Source organism: Colobus angolensis, unplaced genomic scaffold (assembly GCF_000951035.1).
Source record: "Colobus angolensis palliatus isolate OR3802 unplaced genomic scaffold, Cang.pa_1.0 Scaffold268, whole genome shotgun sequence".
NCBI lineage: Eukaryota > Metazoa > Chordata > Mammalia > Primates > Cercopithecidae > Colobus > Colobus angolensis.
In genome coordinates this window covers 104,239-124,361 of record NW_012115910.1, presented here as the reverse complement: position 1 = coordinate 124,361, position 20,123 = coordinate 104,239, and the positions used below count along the sequence as shown (strand labels likewise).

General features: G+C 34.8%; 1 protein-coding gene across 1 annotated transcript; it reads left to right on the top strand.

Annotated features, from left to right (window-relative positions):
• The first annotated feature begins 1,714 nt into the window (after positions 1–1,714).
• On the top strand, positions 1,715–14,672 carry LOC105515708 (sodium channel protein type 2 subunit alpha-like). Its single transcript, XM_011947582.1, has 4 exons — positions 1,715–1,981; positions 2,898–3,016; positions 13,411–13,500; positions 14,540–14,672. Exons 1-4 carry the CDS (start codon positions 1,715–1,717, stop codon positions 14,670–14,672), a joined length of 609 nt encoding a protein of 202 aa, XP_011802972.1.
• The last annotated feature ends 5,451 nt before the right edge of the window (positions 14,673–20,123 follow it).

The window sequence follows — 20,123 nt, the reverse complement described above, 5'->3', positions numbered from 1 at the left end:
AACTCTGGGTGTAAAAGATTCTACAGGGGTAATGTTTTAATATTCTTATTATGCTTATTCTCTGTGATGCTTCTCTACCTTTACAGTAGTAGAATCCTTGGGGAAATCTGCAGAGGGACCACTTTCATTTTGAAGCTGCTGGCTGCATGTTTTAGCGTGTCTCTTCTATTAGAGAATCCAGGCATGGCAGTTTCCTCCCCCAGTGTGCAAGGACCATCTTCATGCCTATGTCTGTTGCTAGGCATGAGGGTCTGTAGGGATGGGTGAGAAAAATGAGGGATGTTTTGGAGGCACTATAATACTGGGGAGGACAGTCTGCTAGCTGGTAGCTGAAAGGTCCTGGTTTACCTCAACATTTTTTAAAATAAAACTGTGCAGTAGTTTTTGTTATTTTGGGTTTCCCTCTGTTTTATCTGGTATATGCTGCAGAAGTGAACTGCATAACACATTTAACTCTTAGAAAATGCATTTCATATATTTAAATGACAACTCTGACTCCTATAGTATGGGGGTGAAATAGATTGATTTTTTGAAAAGACAGAAAAAATAGATTAAGTGGCATTCAGGAGTCAAGATGTTGATTGTATTGTTTTAAATAGCATAGAAACTCCTGCCACTGGTTCAGAGGTAACATTTGGAATGACTGATGTGCTCTTTTGAGTTATCTACTTTAGTCTAGTGAAACATGATTTGAATACCAGTAAAAACCTATTTATGTTATTGCAAAGATGCATATAATAAGAGTTTGCTTGAAAAGATAAACTATCATAAACTTACTATTTTTTCTCAAATTCAAATTCTGATGTGGACACTAAGACTGTGATGCTACATTTTTGTGAAATGGGCATTATTTGAGGAAATAGGCTATCTCTACAGTATTTCCTAAGGTACTGCAAATGTGTTAATTTAAGAAGCAATTACACTAGCCAGCAGCAGGTTGCTAAGCCAGGGGGTCCGAGCTACAGACCTCTGATGTGGATGACTTCCTGCCCGGTTTGGCAGGAACTGGGTCTCTTCCTGTGCAGCTTCCGAGCAGTTCCAAACACAATAGGCATCTTCTGCTCCTTCCCACTCCCTTTCTTTCAAGCAGGATCTACCTATGTTTCCATAGCCTGGCATTTTACGATTTCCAGAGCTTTTTACCCAGTGAATTGACTTGGAATAAACTCTTAAATGTTATAAAGTGAGCCAAAGGGCACGTGGAAAGACATGGAGAGATAAGTGCAAGATCCTCAGCCCAGGTTCTACAATTTAGTGTGATGTTTCATCTCTTGTTTTGGATCTCTGCTATTTTTTCAGAAAGAATGCTGAAAAAGATGGCTGCCAAAATATTCACACAAGTGAAACAGTAGGCACAAACCAGTATCCTCCATTTCTGAGCTCTGAATTGCATATTTTCCCACAAGTAGCACAATCACTTAAAACATTTTGGGAGTGGGAGATTAGATTGCCTCATAGACACCTACTGAATGTGAAAGATAGATCTCCATGCGAGCAAATGGATGCATATATGAGATTCCCTGAATATCAAATACAACTTTCTTTAAAAATATTATAGCTATCTGGGTTTCTATGCTGTATCTCAGTGCTCAGTGTCATGTAACTGACACAATCACCTTTTATTCTAATGGCCATTGCTTTTTTTCCTTCCCTGTTTCTGTAGCACTTTCTTATGCAAGGAGCTAAACAGTGATTAAAGGAGCAGGATGAAAAGATGGCACAGTCAGTGCTGGTACCGCCAGGACCTGACAGCTTCCGCTTCTTTACCAGGGAATCCCTTGCTGCTATTGAACAATGCATTGCAGAAGAGAAAGCTAAGAGACCCAAACAGGAACGCAAGGATGAGGATGATGAAAATGGCCCAAAGCCAAACAGTGACTTGGAAGCACGAAAATCTCTTCCATTTATTTATGGAGACATTCCTCCAGAGATGGTGTCAGTGCCCCTGGAGGATCTGGATCCCTACTATATCAATAAGAAAGTGAGTTCTTAGTCAAGTTGCCTTCACTGCCTATTTGCTAATTGGTCTGGGCTAGTCCCAGGATGATGGTGAAGAAGGCTTGCCTCCTTCCCTCTGTCTAAAGTATCACTAAGATGCTGGATGGGCCTGACCGTGTAATGGACCAATGATCCTAGAAGTCTTTTGGAAGCACTCATTTGAACCTGCATTTGTGAGACAGGCAGAGAACTGGTGAGGCATCCTCCGGCGCGGGAATTAAGGAAGGACAAAAGCCTATTCACCTTCTTGAATATAAATTATACTCTTAAACCAAGTGTAAATTGACCCTGATTCCTTAATAATGTTGAGAAGCAAAAACTGTAAACTAGAAGTATATTTAAATTTTATTTTTTATACTTGCAGGACTAGTATCTAAATTCCTCTAGCTCTCCATAAGTCACTTTGATCTTCAGTGGGTTTAATTATTCCTTTATACCATACTTTCTCCTTTCTATTGCTCTCCACAGAAGAAGAAATAATAGCAGGTGACTTGTAGATGCCAAATAAGATTCTGAGCAAAGAACACACCTGGAAAACCTTGAAGTTCTCATGAGAAAATTATCTAACTGAAAAAGTAATCAAAGCCTCAGTTTTGTGCTTTACATGAATTATAAATGCGGTTTTAAAATACTAACATTAAAACTTGATAAAGATGCTAAGAATTCCTATGGCATTGACCACAGATTTTCTTTGTGAACCTCATGTCATTTATCAAATTTAGGAAAGTTTATAGTGCTCAGAAAAAGAAAGCATCTATCTTCATGTCATTTGCTGGTAATTATTATGTTATATACTATTTTACAGGGCAATATTTATAAATAATGGTTTTACTTTTCTCTTAAAATATTCTTAATATATATTCTAAATTTTGTTTTATGTGTTGTGTTTTCTTTTTCAGACGTTTATAGTATTGAATAAAGGGAAAGCAATCTCTCGATTCAGTGCCACCCCCGCCCTTTACATTTTAACTCCCTTCAACCCTATTAGAAAATTAGCTATTAAGATATTGGTACATTCATATCCTTTTTCAAATCGTCACTGAATATGATTTTCTTCTTTGACCAAGTTATTGAGCTACACATTTTCCAAAATATCTGTGTTTGGCAATGTTATGTGTTACTTCTTTTTCTTTCCTTTTACTCAACAGTTAGCATGTTGCAAAATGAGATCACAGGTAAGTGAATTACTTTTCCCCATCTTCTAAGTGTTTCTTCTCTACCCAACTCACTATTACTTCTTTCTTCTTTTTTCTTCTCCTTTATGAATTGCTTGCCACATCCAATCCTTTCTCATTAATTTTGACCATATTAGCAGGCTCTCCTCCTGTAAGTCTTCAATTTACAATGTTAGGTAAGGGAGTAAACTCCATAAGCTAATTTTCTTGACTGCCTTTACATTTGGAAAATAAATATGCATAATCTGAATTATAATTTTGTATGTTTTTGGCCTGAATTTTATGACTTTCTTCTATTTTAGCATTTGAAAGCTTTGAGTTAGTAAGAGTTTATAATTGTGTCTGTGGGTATAACACCCTTTCAAATATTTTTCAAAATTTGTTTCCCAACAGCCTTCCTATTGATCTTCTACTTTCTATTCTTTTCCTTCCTTTTTCTTTTCATCACCTGTTCCTATGTCTTATTCAAGTCACACGTCTTGCTACAATTATCCCTCTCCAAAGGATTAATATCTATCTATCCATATACATTCCCATTTTATTTTTTATACTCCTTATTGATGCAGCTGCTTTCCAAAAATGAGATTGATGACAGCTTGGTGGTAGATGGCAATTTGATTGATTCCTTGAAATTAAATAGAGTAGTTGGAAATGAGAGGTTTTATTCTAGGCCAGAAACAGTAGTCTTGTTGACAGCCAGTCTTGGGAATACCAATGAAGCAAAGGCTTGGAAGACTGAAGCTGTGTTGGGCAGGGGCATTTACAGAAAGAACACAGAAGTCATGGGATGGGGAGTGATATGCTTCAGGAATCAGAGGTAAGGCAGGGGAACTGAAATAAAGCAAAGCCTCAGATTAGGACAGCATGTTATTTCTTCTTTAGAAAGAGTCGTTGCTTGGAATTTCATGATGTGGTTAGCCCAGGGCCTGGTATTAAATCTTTCAGTATAAACACTCTCCACCTTTATCACGCCTAGAAAATATTTGAATTAGATAAGGTATGGAATTAAATTAAGTAAGGAATTCAGGAAATGGGATAAGCCTGGTACAGGGTACTTATGTCATTTCTGGATGGAGGGGATGTAAAGCATGTCCCTAGGCAAATACTGGTAGCATTTGCCTACCAGTATGGCAAATGCTGTCTTTAGAAGCATAACATTCTGTAAAGTCTCCTTTTAACCTCTAGGTTGTTCCTCTTTCCAAGTTTAGATCTTTTACTTGATGTTTATATTTCATGTTTTAAGATTTCATAGTTTCTTGGCATTACCTTAAGCAATAATGTTTTCTTACCTCTCTCTGTTTTCCAAATAAGAGAACCCAGTTGGATGTGGAGAAAAAGTTGTCTTTGAGTTAGCATTAGAAATGAATAATAAAGTTGGTATTTATATTTGGGTCTCATGATTATAAATTATGATCTATTATTATATTTCAAGCATTTGTAATCTGTACAGTGAATAAATCTCTGCATAAACTATTCATTATATTTTAAAATAATTGTATGTTCCTTATTCAAACATAATTTATATTTAAATTACGTTAAAAATTCAGACTTCTGTTCCTAGTAGACGTTGGGAAAATATGCATTAAATAAATAAGTGACTAGAAAGTCGGAGATCAGAGAATCAGATACAAAACAAGTGAAAAAATAAGTTTAAATGGATCAGAAAAAATCTTTCTTGTCATGCATCTGAATGATGAGATGGAATTAAGAAAACCCAATATATTTGCTTTTTACAGAAGCAGATTTTTGTCTTAAAACTTTTGTAATAGACCACGGAAAACCTCATAAAACTATTGTCCCCACTTGAAAAAAAAATCCTAAGAGATTATGAATCCCCATTAAAATCCCCTGGAAAAGAGACTCCTAGTGGTAGAGGGTAAGGGCAGTTTAAGAAATTCCGATCAGAGAATCTGAGTACTAGGGACACAGTTTTTGCCAGGACCTCTCTAGATATCCAGATACAACTTGAATCTGTGGGCTTGTATTTGCTTCCCAGGAACTCACACTCCAAAGGCTGAAGTCACTGGGAGGCCTGAGGTGATGCAGGTTGAAATGTGAAGCCAGTCAGGCTAATCTATTAAGGTATGCCAAGCTGAGCTGTTGACTCTCTGAGAAGTTTACAGATGGCTTAGAGTCACAAGTTTCTTCCAGTGTAGAAAATTAGATTTTAAAAAGTCTCTAATTTCCTGATTCAAAGCGTTATATTTCAGATGTCTCACCTTGGAGCAGAGATATAACAAAAGGCAATGAGGCTGATAGTCTAAGATACATGAATCCTTCCATGTTTTGGTGATGCAATTGATCAAATAGCCTAGGAAACTTAGAGGTATATGAATGCTGTAGTTAGTAACTGATTTTCACAATAATTTTGTCCTTTATTCCTCATGTTGCAAACCCTAGACTCAAATCCTGATTTTCTGACTTCAAGTACAGTGTCCTTTACTGTAAGTTAAAAATGTCTGGAGAGATGGTCATGGTTGTTTGGCCACAGTTGCGAGGTCATTGTGTATTTATTACCACTAGTTTATAAACCGACAAAAAGTCATTCATGTTAAAGAAGTTTGTTTTTAAACTTGGACTAATACCTCCATTTCCAACAAAAAGCTTGACTTATTTATCAAATAACTGTTATCTATTAGGGGCTATTGTGTAGCAAATTAGCTTTTTGAAAAATTTATTTTGGCTGAATCAGAAATTATGCTTATGATATTTTAGCAAGGGTGCATTTTGAAAACTGAAAATTCTTCTCATGTGCCTAGTGTCTTATTTGATATTTAAATAAAACATGATTTATTTTCTAGATAACAAACAAGTTAAAAATGATCTATGCTCCTAAAGTTCCCTGCCAAGGTTTTAAATGTATTTCCTGTCAGCTTTTATTATTTTAAGTTAATATATTCACACTCCTCTAATTTATCTTGCATTTGTTACTCATTTTTTCATTTGCAAGTACTTACTGAGTATCTACCATGTGGTAGATATTCTTGTAAGCATTGGGATGCAACATTGAACAGAATGAAGTTCCTACTGTCATGTGAGTGTGTGTGCGTGTTTGGAAGAAGAAAGACAATGAACAAATACATCGAATGGAAGCTAGTGATAAGTGTTACTAAGAAAAATAAATTAGTGTAAAAGGGAGGAGTGACAAGTGTAGTTTTGGATTGTATGGCCAGTAAAATCCTTTCTGAAAAGGTACCAGCTGAGCAGAGATCCGAAGGAAGCAAAGGAGAGTGAGACATGGGAATCTAGGGTTAAAGTCAGTTCAAGGAGAACCGCAAGTATGAAGGTAAAGTCTGAAGGTGGGGGTGCAGCTAGTATGTTTAAGACTCAGCAAGCAGACCTGAGTGGCTGGAGCAGAGTGGGAAAGGCAGGAAGTGAGGAGACGACATCAGTGGGAGTGAAGATCTGGTGCTAAAGTTGTAGGTGAGACGCGGTGGGTCGTTGTGAGGACACCACATTTACTCTGAATGAAACTGCAGGAGGGTTTTCAGTAGCAGGGTATCATGACTTGACTCACATATTTAAAAGATCCTCTGGCTGCTTCATGGAGAATAGACTGCATAAGGGGAAAGAGTGAAGTAAGGAGACTGGGACTGACTGTCATTATGAGGGCAAGAGAGCATGGTGGCTTGGACTATGGTGGAAACAATGACGGTGATAAAATGTCATCAAATTTTGAGGTATTTTGCAGAAGAGCTGACAGGATTTTCTGAGCAATTGGTTGTGGGGTCTAGGGGTAAGGGAGGGACTAAGGATGATTCCAAGCATTTAGTCTGTTCAAGAAGGAAAAATGGAGTTGTGTTGCCTGAGCTTGGGGCAACTTGAGTGAACCAATTTGGTGGGTAAGATCAAGAGCTTGCTTTTGAACATGTTATGTTTGAGACACCTATTAGACATCATTGGAGGAGTGGAGGAGTTAGGTGGCTGTGCAAATCTGGAGTTCAGAAAAGAGTTGAGCTGGAGGTGTTCAACTTTGGGAGCTCTCAGTGTATGGCTGGTATTTAAAGTCATGACATGGGACTAGGCTGCCAAAGAGCTGAGACCCTCACTCCAGATCACACTAGTAATGCTGAACTACCTATCATTTGAAAATGGTAGGAAAATGGAAAACAAAGATTTGGTATCAGAAAACGTAGATTCAAACCCTATCTCTAAAATTTACTTTTCAGCTATATGACCTTGGTCCAAGTTACTCCAATTCTTTCTAATCTCAGCTTCTCTATCTGTAAAATTATAATCACAGTTTAGACATTAATAATGATAAAATCTGTGACAAGTATCTAGCACCAGATCCCATCCTAGTGCTTAGTAGGTACTCAATAAAGGGTATCATCTGTGACAAGTATCTAGCACCAGATCCCATCCTAGTGCTTAGTAGGTACTCAATAAAGGGTATCTATGACACTAATAGCTAAAATTCTAGGAGCAACTGCTGTAAGATTAGCAAAAAGGAAACTCTCGTATTGCATAAGGAATTGCACAAAGAACTTTATACAAATCACTACTCTGACTTTGCAAACAAAATCTTTATATAGCACAGAGTTTGGACCTGCAAGTGACCCAAACAATGTGGTCAGTCCTGTCTCATTTTGTAGATGAGTTCACTGAAACCCAGAGATATTTAGTTTTTTCTAAGGCTACATTTTCTGTCAGTGGCAGAGCTAAAACTTCAGACTGGGCTTTTTGATTCTCGGCTCTTAGCATTTTGCATCCAACAGAAAAAAAATGATTTTTAAACTCTCGGATTTAATGTATTTGGGACATTGCCAGTGTTCTTGTTTTATGAATTTCTAAGGTGCTTCTTAGATGCTCCAACTTACTAATTCATTACATGGTGTCCATACCGAGACATAAAATATCATGGTTTTCTATGAAAAGAAATATACAGGTTTATATGAAAGCAGATGACACAACAGTTTCTCTTTCTTTTGTTTTCAGTGCTCATATGTTATCTTTTAGTTACCTACTGGCAAATAGGACTTTGTTCATATTAAAATTAAACAATCCAATATTTAACACTGTATATGTTACGTTTACTTAATTTTTCTGCTGGCTCAGAAATATGCACTGGTATGTAGGAAGAGACCTATTCTATTCTACTTCAAATTATACATGTTTACATTAGAAAATCTCTAACATCAGTCTATCTTCTACTTATAGTTTATATATAGGTTAAAAATTCCTCTACAACTTCTCTGGATATTATACATTATTACAAAGTCTCTGAACAGAGCATAATGTCTTTTCCTTCCTATAGAATAACAAAGAAATGCCCTATAATTTTATACTCAATGAATGGATTATTAATGGTAATAAACTAATAATTATTATCTTAGTGGATAATGACTGTATACTGTAAGAAAAGTATTGTCCACATTTATATAAGCAAACTGAGCCTCAAAGAATTAAACAAATCACTGAAGCCCACACAGCTGGTAAGGGATGTATCTGATCCATGGTTCATTGCTCTAAATCTCACGGTGCTTCATCCTCCCTCTATGGAGACAGGGGTGAGTGTGCCAGTGTTGTGATGATCCAGGCTCCGTGTCAAGGGCTACTTAAACAATTTTCAGTAAAAACTTGAAGAAGTGTTTCTTCATCATATACACATAGGAAATATTTTACATTTGCCAACTCTCAGGTTAGTATCAATCAATAGGTTTGCCCACTTTTATTTATACCTGGCATAAAGGAATTAATAGATTAAAAAATATCTTTGTCCCCTGATATTATATAAGGTTTATCTGCCTCTATTTTATTTTACATTGCAAAGTTCTTAAAGCAACATTGTTCCAGGATACAGTGTTCTTTTGAAAACTGTACTCTACTTTATGACTTGGATTATATATTTAAAAAATAATGTAGAATGTATGCGTTTTGCTACTAGTTTGAGCCTTTTAAAATCTGCCTTGATGTGGAGTTTCTGTGCTTTTTTGATGCATGGCATCACCAATGCAAAATTCATACATACCTACATTAAATACTTTTGTATTTGAGTATTTTCAAGATCATCTGAAACTATTTCAGTCACTCACCAGAGTCCAGGAATTTGTAAAGTATGTGACTGATGAAGTAAATTGACAATGATTTAGAAACTTAATGAATTTTAAACCTTTCTATTTAGAGATACCTATCAAACCACAAGCATAAAATCTTGACCCTAGTTATTTACTATTTTTCTATTAAAAGCAAAATTGTTCTTTTTGTGTGTCAGAATTTTTAACTTAAGTGTATACTTTTATTAAAATGATAGCCATGAAATAAGGAAAATGCCTGTTTTTGACTTATTATCAGTAACTACTTAGAAAATAATTATTTCTCTTGTTAATTTTGAAAGATATATTTTACCTTATTATATATAACTAAATTATACCACTATAAAGAGTAAGATTTTAAGTGTCATAAAACCATTGCCAAGTCCATTATGCAGCATAATTGCATTAGGCTGTTAATTTCCACCTTATATTTATCCTATATTTTACCCTCAAAAAATGTAGAAACTTGTGTAAACAATATGTATATATATTTTAGACATAGTCTCACTCTGTCACCCAGGCTGGAGTGCAATGGCATGATCTTGGCTCACTGCTACCTCTGCCTCCTGGGTTTAAGTGATTCCCCTGCCTCAGCCTCCTAATTAGCTGGGATTACAGGCATGAGTCACTACGCCTGGCTAATTTTTGTAGTTTTAGTAGAGATGAAGTTTCACCATTTTACTCAGGCTGATCTCAAACTCCTGACCTCAAATGATCTGCCCACCTTGGTCTCTTGAAATGCTGAGATTATAGGTGCAAGCCATGGCACCTGGCCAACAATATACTTGAAGACAAACTTTAAGTAATATTTTTTAATAATTTATCAAAAATTATTTTTTAAAACTCCATTTAGTAACAAATGAATTGCAAAATTAATTTCATTCAATAGTCAACTGATACTATATGAAATAGCAAGGCTATAATGGTGAATAATATAGACATGATTCTGTCCTCATGACGCTCAGAGAGTAGTTGAGAAGATCATCATTAAAACTTGTCATTACAGGAATAATATAAGTGCTGCAGGGGTATATAACTGGTAGTAGGCCAATCTGAGTACTGAAGAAAAAGAGAGGTGACATTTCCAAGACCCTAATGTCAGAAACAGCATATAAAACATTCATAACATTTGACAACCTAAAATAATTACAGTATTATCCAAATGGGGATAATGCAATGAAGATAAAAGAAAATGAAACTGGAGAAGTAGACAGGGATCAGACCTCCTAGTGTCTTGACTCTATGTTAAGACATTTGATCGTCTTCTTAAGAGTAATAGAAAGCTACCAAAATGATTCATATTACATTTACAATGGTCATTTTAGCACAGTATGCAGAATGGATTAAATGGAGACTAACATGAATTTGGAAAGATCAGTTTAGAAGAGACTGCAATAATCTAGATGGACTATTAGACTTGATGCTAGTCTTGACAGACACTTGCACCATGCAGTGATATGGGGATGGAAAAAAGTAACTGAATCCAGAGATAGCAGGCAGAATTGACAATATTTGATAGTTAATTAGATGTGAACGTTTAAGGAGAGACAGCAATCTAAGATTTCTCATAGGTCTCTGGGTATATTATGCACATTTTATAGGACACGGAGGTGTCAAAGGAGTAAGCAATTAGCAGGAGCAGAAACGTAGATGAAAAGATACTTTTCAAAAGTTCAGTTTTAGAATTCAAAATTTGAAGTGTTGATAAGATATGTAAGTACAGATGTCATATGGACAATCAAGTATGTGGAATTCAGAAGAGAGGTCTCGCTTGGAGAGAAGTACCTGAGACTGGTGGGTACATAATGGTTATGCTTGTTGAGCAAAGTTTGTCTATGGGCTACACTAGGATGAGGAGAGTAGAAGAGAGGTAGATGGCTTACATACCTTATGTCTTTCCTTTCAAAAAGAAAAATGTCACATTTCAAAGAATACAGAGAAACTGGTGCTCTGAGGCATGAAGAAGCCAGGGAATTGGAACCTCCTGAAAGCAGAGGGAAGATAACTTAATGCAAAGGGGAGGAACCATTCTTGTTGAATGCTGTTCAGAAAGCACATCAAATATAAACTGAAATTATCCTTTTGTTTTTAGTGACAAAACATGAAGATGTTGTCATCTTTAGAAAGAAAAGCTGGTAGGCTGAATATGTGATAGATATATAAGAAAAGGAAAGATAAGGAGCTCTTTCAAAAGTTTGGCCATGATATGGAAAAGGGAGATAGGGCTGTAAATAGTTAAGGAGGGTTGGGAGTCATAGGAGAGAAATATCTGGACAAGGGAGACATAATCAAGTTTGCGTTGATAGGAAAAAGCCAGTAAGGTGGGGGCCATTAAGGATAAGAAAAGAGAGAGGTAAGAGATTGCTCAAGTCTTCTGGAAGGGGGAAGGTGTCCAGAATACAGGTGGAGGGATTGGAAACTTCCCCACTATAACAGGAAGGAGGAAAGGATTGGTCTCAATGTGGAGAAGTTTGTTGATTTGGGGGTGGGAAGTGGAGGAGGAGCATTATGATACTGTCTCTTCTCTGTAAAGTAGAAAATAAGTTTTCAGCTTGAAATGGAGTGGAAATAAAGACGAGGGTTGGAAGTTGAAGGAAAGTGCAGAATATTTGAAATTTTCTTTGCAGAGAGTAGGAGACGGAGCCAAGTGGGAAAATACAGGACTGTGTTGAGGACCACTGAGGTTTGTGACCGTAAATTTAGAATGGTGCCAATCTGCCACAGGGTGTTATTTTCCCAACAGGGCTCAGCAGACCAACAGGCACAGGGGACCGTCTAGTTTTATATACCAATAGCAAGTCGTTCTTTATTTAATTTAGTTTTCTGTTTGTTTTAGCAATAAAGAAAAATTAACTGTTTCTTCTTTGAAATGGTATTTCATGTGTGTATGTGTGTGTGTGTGTGTTCTCTAGATTATAGTGCCCTCACGTGGCTGATGCACATCATTTACTTATGAGTGTTTTCATATGGATGGAAAACTGAGAATTAAGCATGGGCCTTCCAGCACAGCTACTAAAATTAAAAAATAATAATTACTATTATTGTTTTGACCAAAACCAGTACTGGGTGTAAATGAACTTCCTTTCTAGATCAACACAACATTGTCCAGTTATAATAGTGTTGATATTTTGTTATGTATAAGTAACGTATGATTTATAGTAAAAACATTAGGAGTGAGAAAAGATATGAAGAGCACGTATTTCCTCTCTGGGATTTTTATAATTGTGTCCAGATTCACACTGATAAAGAGTGCTGCTTTACATAATTGCAACTAAATCTTTATTGTGCTTTTTATTAAATATGAAAGTCATTACTGTCATCTGAGTACTGAATATTTTCTTAAATAGTTGTTTCGATTTTTGTCTTTTCCTGTTTTTTAATGTCAAGGAAAGGGAAGGGCATTGACTATACCTGCAAAGACAAAGTGGGATAGGTTGAAACCAACACAATATTTATAATAAACTGTATTCTCTATGATTCAGGAAGCAATTTATTGAACATCTATTATGCACTAGGGCCATTAAGTTGCAGGAGACTTACATATTTTGACACATTTGATCTTCATAACAATCCTGTTAAATGATTATTTTTTCTTACTTTTATAACCAAGTCAGTTGAGATTTGGGGAACTTAATAAGTAATTTTTGCCTTAGTTACAAACCCCAGAAATGACAGTGCTAACACCTGCCATCTTCTCTCATAGTTCAGAATTTTATGAGCAGTTGTAGTATATTATACACTTCGTTTAGAAAAGACCTTATAAGACATTCCACCAGGGTGACTTTTAGAATGATGTTATAATACATTTAATTAATTACTTGAATTCTCTTGTTGAATTTTTGCCAGGGTTTACATACATGATGAACTTGCAGTTTTATTGTTCAGTTGAGTCTGTCATTAAGAAAATTTAAGTTGATAAATTATTCACCGATGAACTAATTTCTTTGCATTTAATCTTTTTAATTACTAAAGATACCTAAATAGCCTCAAAATAGCTGATGGCTTGGCCTGAAGACAAGATGTAAATATGAGGTTGTTGAGTTACAGAAATGGCAAAAAAAAAAAAGGTCAATGATAGAATAATAAGCAACAAGATAATAATAAGCACTAAAGTTTTAAACTTCATGGTGGTGAAGGCATGGTAGTGCATGAAAGTAAGATTTTTCCATTGAACTTTGTCTTCCTTGACGATATTCTTCTACTTTATTCAATATGCTCATTATGTGCACTATTCTTACCAACTGTGTATTTATGACCATGAGTAGCCCTCCAGACTGGACAAAGAATGTGGAGTAAGTATAAATATTTTTCAAGATTGACCTCCCTTTATGTTTCATATTGTGCTTTTAACACCTTGAGACCTCCTCAATTTCTTTAACAAATCATGCTAGCTACTGTTAACCAGACCCCGATTCAAGTTCATGTGTATCACGAAATGCCTTCTAGGACAAAGCTTGTAGTGGGCTCACTCAGTTGTGCAAATTACTGCACTAGTTTGACTGCCGTTATCTGCAGTCCTTTATCTTCTTTATGAGTCTTAATGCTCTTTTGAAGATCACCAGTGATTTACTAAAATCTACTGATTTAAAGTATACATAGTTTTTATGTTCCTTTTTAAATGACTATCACAGTTCTACGTGTTACTAGGATATGTTTGATGGCTTTTTTTTTTTTTTTTTTGAGACGGAGTCTCGCTCTGTCGCCCAGGCTGGAGTGCAGTGGCCGGATCTCAGCTCACTGCAGGCTCCGCCTCCCGGGTTCACGCCATTCTCCTGCCTCAGCCTCCCGAGTAGCTGGGACTACAGGCGCCGCCACCTCGCCCGGCTAGTTTTTTGTATTTTTTAGTAGAGACGGGGTTTCACCATGTTAGCCAGGATGGTCTTGATCTCCTGACCTCGTGATCTGCCCGTCTCGGCCTCCCAAAGTGCTGGGATTACAGGCTTGAGCCACCGTGCCCGGCCCGTTTGATGGCTTTTAATGGTGCACATTTTATAAAATAGGAATGCTTCACTCATTTTTGGATTAATACCTATTTGCTCCAATCAGACTGAAGGCCAGTGTATTTCAGATTATGTCTTCATACAGAGCCACATTATTTGGATCCTTTAAATTAATTAATGTGGAAAACGCAATATTTATTTATTTAGTCAATGAGAATGTCTTCTGGAATTTAGTGTTTCTTTTTTGACTTAAGCTCCACCTAAACTCTATATCATAAGGAGACCAACATGGAAGTGTCTAATTTTTGTTTGCTGTTTATGTCATCTTTAAGATATGTACATGTAAATTAACCACTAGATTTTTAATGTGAACTTGGCTATTTTCTCTCAGGTATACCTTTACAGGAATTTATACTTTTGAATCACTTATTAAAATACTTGCAAGGGGCTTTTGTTTAGAAGATTTCACATTTTTACGGGATCCATGGAATTGGTTGGATTTCACAGTCATTACTTTTGCGTAAGTATCTTAATACACTTTCTATCCTGGAAGAGTAAATCACTGGTGGGAGCCTGTACTATATTTTCCTTGGTGGCTTGCCTTGACAGACCAAGCATTTTTCTTAGTAATCATATTTTTCTTCCAACCACGTGGAACTGTGTGTCCATTAAACCTATTTTTCTTCCCAGTCTCGGGTATGTCTTTATTGGCAGCATGAAAATGAACTAATTCACTTGTATACTAATACATGATGTTATGTATAAATACATATACACACATGCATAGGAGTGCATGCAGAAACTTTTTTTTTCCAACCTAGAGTGGATATGTGATTTAAAATTTAAAATGCTGGAAGATCATTGCTCTGAAGTGTTTCAAGGGCAAGAAATATGCCTTATTTATTCAGAACATATAGCATAGTGTTGGGCACACAGGGACTTTGTTGAATTTAACCAAAATTAAAATTTTAGCAAACTCCTATTCCTGTCTATAAAGGTATTTGTGAAGTGTTTAAAGATTTGGATTAGGAGAGAAAATTTCTTGCCTACTAAACTTGATGTGTATGAGAGTTCTGAGAGAGACCTGAGAAATAAATGGAAAGTAATAGAGAAGAAAATTAATGCTAAGAAAACTTTCATGATTGCAAATGTTTTTTAAAATCATGAGGAATGCAGTTTTAACAGATGTATCTCTGTAGTTTGCCAAATGTAGCTAAAATGCAACATTGTCATAGACTAGAAGATCTATGAAGATTTATAAAAGGGAGTAGTTATTTTTAAAGCAAATGAAATTTTGAACGTAAAGTATGTTGAACGTAAAGTATGTTTGGTAGCCTCAATTCTCCAAGCTCAGAACTACAAAACTCCTTTTAAAATTTGCTTTATAAGGAGCTGCCCCAATTTATATAGTATTTATATATGCCTTGAGATATCTGTCAATCAGTTTCAATTGCTAATCTGATAAAAGGGGCCAGAAGTCTAAACCAGAGAGAATTCCAATGAAATAAATGTGATTATCATATAGCAAATGGCTCTCCCAATTTTAATAAAATTGTAACTTCGGTTATTTACAATTGCAGATGAAGAATGCAGAAAAAAACGTAAGGAAAAGTCATCTTTATGACTTGTGTAAGGATGAATGGATACACAAATGAATAAAATATTTATAAGCTATATGTATTTTAGTGTTGTTTTCAGGGTAGAGTTGAATGTATTATTTGCATACAATATGAGATAGTTGGAAAGGAATTTTTCCTCTAATTGGTTTTTTTTTTTAAAGTCTTCATGAATATGATGAATTTAGGAGCCTCTCTAGAATTTTTTTCTTATAAAATATAATATTCCTATCTTTTCCTGCTGCTTCTTTATTTTAAGCACAGCTGATTCCAATTTAGTTGTTTCTTTAGATTTTTAACATCAAGCCGAAATAAATATCTAAAAATTTGTGTTACTCTTGGACAATTATTTACTACTCTAAGGTATACATTTCCTGAAATAAAATTATTTTTATATCACTCATGATTACCTTTAAAAATCAAAAGAAGTAAATGTATAGTATGAGAGATTTCTCATTAAGAAAAAAATAAAAACTAAGGTATGGTACTGTAATTTAGAACACTTAAAATAATTCCTTAAAATTCTTATTTTCCCTAAAATGATTTTTCAAGGCAGGATAATATGGTATATTTCAAATGTGAACATTTGAGAAATTTTCTTCAAAAGAGGTTTGATTTCCAATTGTCAACATTATATAACTTTCTTTTACATCCAGTAGAGTTGGTAGATTCAACATTTCTGCTAAATAGAAATCAAAAGTATTGAAAAAATGCCTGCAGTTTTATGCCTCATTTTATGTGTAGGTGTTTCATTTTTTAATTCACTGAAGAAAGAAAAGATGGCATGAATAACAGTTGTAAATATAAACGTTCAATTAGAGTAACAACTCATTTCCAGACTCACTTTCCTAATCGTCATCACCCCCCAAACTTGAATTGATAGAGGAGCTATTCTGCTTTGAAATCCAATCCTCCATTGACACTGTAGCAATGGGAATCCCTTACTTAGCCATCTTTACTGACAATCTCATAAGGTTAAAGGACATAACAAAGTGCTAAGAGAAGCCAAGCTGCTCCATGCTCACATTGTGTGCTCTGTGTTGAAACTTCCAGAGGTTTATTGATGCAGTGGGACTAGAAAAATGAGAGCAGAACCAATTTTCTCCATGGTCTTCACCCTTTCTCACAGACCACAAGATAACCACTGTTATCAAAAGGACACTAAGAATTTTTCTCTTCTGTTTTTTGTCAAGCTAAAATAATGATATTTCTTTTATTCTATTCAAGGATGCTTTGGTAGGTTCAATAAAAACCTTAGCAGAATATTGCTTACATTTAAGACAAGTAGTGTACTTTCATATTTTTTCTCTGTTACTAATATGGGAATAGTAAGGGTATTAAAATAATCTTGTATGTAAGTTTGAAGGCTTTCTAGCAAGTTGATAAGTGGAAGAAAACTGTTTTTGTAAATGGGGAAAATAAAAGACAATGAATTTTACTGTTTTCAACATATCTGTTACAGAAGATTTGTATTGATAAAAATTAATACAACATATAATGAATCCTGTCTAGGAAACAATGAATTCTTCTCGTAACTGTAAATCTTGAAGCAAAAGTAAAGAAAGAAAATAAGGTAAAAAAAAAAATAAGATGTATCCAGTGAAATTAATCATCTCATTAAAGGTTGTATTGCTTTCTCAAGTAAAGGAAATTCTGCACTTTAGAAAATCAAAACTAGGTGTATTCCATTAAGACAAGAGCTGAAAACTGACAACCTGAGAACTGAAGACGTGTTTGTTTTGGGCCTCATAGTATTTACTAAAATTAAATTTGCTGAATTTCTACTACTTCCCATTTTTTACTCTGTGCTGATGCACATTTTTTGGTATCTATCTGTTCCTGAAGCCATCTGAGTTTGTGACATCTGCTTTAGAAAGTTGTTATTGTATGAGTTTAAAAAAGTTGAAAAGTGTGTAGGACAGATTCTTTTATATACTACTTGTGAACATGTAAATTCTTTACAATATTTTTGGAATATGTTTAGAAATATTTGTTAAAACATTAATTCCTTTGAATCTTCCATATGTCTGCAGCCATTCTACAGAAGGACTCATATGGGTGCATAAAGAATGTTTACTGACACATTGGTTGTGAGTAGAAAATTGAAAAAATTTTGAGTATCTATCAATAAGGTGTTGATTTAATAAATTATCATAAATTCTTATAATGAAATATTATATAGCTCTTTAATAAAAAAATAAAGTGGCTCTAATATACACTGACATGGAAAAACATCAAGTAGATATTAAATGAAAAAAGGAAGTGGTGAAATATTTTCATATTTCTTTAAAAAACAATCCCATGATGTTAAAATAATATCTTAGTACATTAATAATATAGATCAAACTGATAATAGAAGTTGTCCTTGATTGGATAGGATTATAGTGGGTTTCTTATGTTCTAAACCTATATTTCTGTAACATTTAAATTATTAAAGCAAGTATATATAATACATAATAAAAAGTGTAAATGCAGATGTTTAAGTCACCAAAACTTTCTATAAAAAATTATCAGATGAGAAACCACTTTTCTAGATCATACTTGAGACTTGGCTTGGCTATTGATACTGTAAGAATAATGGTATATAATATAGTCCAAATTTAAACACTTGTTAGATTATGTTTACCAGCTTTTTGATGCTTTTTTGTTTTCTTATTTAAATAAAATGCATTTTTAGAGATATAGGTAAAATTGCTAAATATGACTCATTCTTAGGAAGAAGAAAAACAAATATTTAGATACATATTTTTCATAAACATAAGAAGAGAAATATTTGGAGCTTCATGAACAGTAGTATGCTGGGGACTAGGTATATTCTGAATACTTTAGCTGCTGCTGCTGCTTTTTTTTTTTTTTTTAACCTACATTTTAAAACTGTAACAACCTGTTCTGGTAGGAAAAAAAGAACATATTCTTTCTGGTGCTGGGAAGAAAACCTTGTCATCTCAGCCTTAATCACAAACTAGGCAGTGGGTTACAAAATAAGCTTGACAAAATTTAGATGCCCTTTCTTTGTAGACCATTTGGTCTACAAATGGACAGATGATATACAAGATGGCCTTCCTGTCATCAAGGATAGAATCAAGAATGAGACATGCTTACTTGCAGGGAAAGGAATTTGTGTGCTGGCCTTGGCAAATTTTATGTCTGACCTGATCACAATGACAGGTTTATTGCTATGATGAGAGAGAATAAAAACCTTGCTGGCCTAGAGAGGAACTTGAAAATGAGGAGGGGAACACAGCCTGGAAAATGAGATCATGGCTTGGACTATTGTCATAATTATCAATAGCAAACATATACTGAGAATCTGCTAGATGAAAGAAACTGAATTAAGTGTGGTGAGGCTGATGTTATAAAATCCACATGGGAAGCTGACAGTATGATATATAATTACACTGTTGATTTAATGCCATATTTAGTCATTCTAGAAACACCAGAATTAGTAGGATTTGAAAATTTCTGTTTTCCATGAAACAATGACTTCTCTTCTCAGAAAAATGTACACAAATTTTGCATGTAAAATCAGAGGTCACTCATGCATAGTTCCCTGGTTCTACTTTAAAATAATTTTCTTAACACTAGAGATATGAAGGACAGCCTGGTTTTGAACTCCAAGGTATATGCACATTTGTGTGCCAATAATATACTTCCAAACCATTATAACTAAATCTCAACCAAATATTGTCAACACAACTTTTCTAAGCCTTTTTCAATTTAAATATAGTAGCGTCTTACGTATTCCATTTGTTATTAGTTCTGCACGGGCAGCCTCAGAGTTTGAAAATGTAGATTCATTTGACCTCAAATTACTCTTGTTAACCTAGTTGTAAATAGTAACCAGGCTTAAACAAGTTTCTTCCAAGTGCATCTGATTATGGTTTTTATTTCTTTCCTAAGAGTCGATTTGACTAAGGTTTCCCCAATGTTTCCATAAATTTCAGCTGAATATGGTTTTCACATGATTCTGCCTGTCAAGAAACATGCTAGTACTCAATGACAACATAAAAGCCACGCCTTATTTTTTAAAGTATTGGTTTTGTCAGGTGCCAAGTAAATAACGATGCTCTCTAAGATTTTTATATTCTTCTAGGTGTTTATTGACCTCACCTTTATAAAATTACTTTTAGGATTTCTAGAGTGTGTAATGTTAAGCATGTGTCAAGTTATTCAACTCAATGCAATGAACAGAAATGTATGTAAGATTTTTTTTGAATTCTGACTCTGCCATGGAGAGATACTTCTGGCAGAATCTGCTCATTCTTCCAAAAGTAATATTTAATCACAACCCATTATATGTAGTTCTTTCATGTGTGCCAGTTATTGAATACATTAAATGTTATATTGCAGGACAGCAAG

Coding starts and splice junctions, on each gene's coding strand:
- LOC105515708 (XM_011947582.1), top strand. CDS start 1,715: ATGGCACAGTCAGTGCTGGTACCGCCAGGACCTGACAGCTTCCGCTTC. Junction 3,017..13,410: donor ATTAAGATATTGGTACATTC/ATATCCTTTTTC, acceptor ATATTCTTCTAC/TTTATTCAATATGCTCATTA. Junction 13,501..14,539: donor GACTGGACAAAGAATGTGGA/GTAAGTATAAAT, acceptor ATTTTCTCTCAG/GTATACCTTTACAGGAATTT.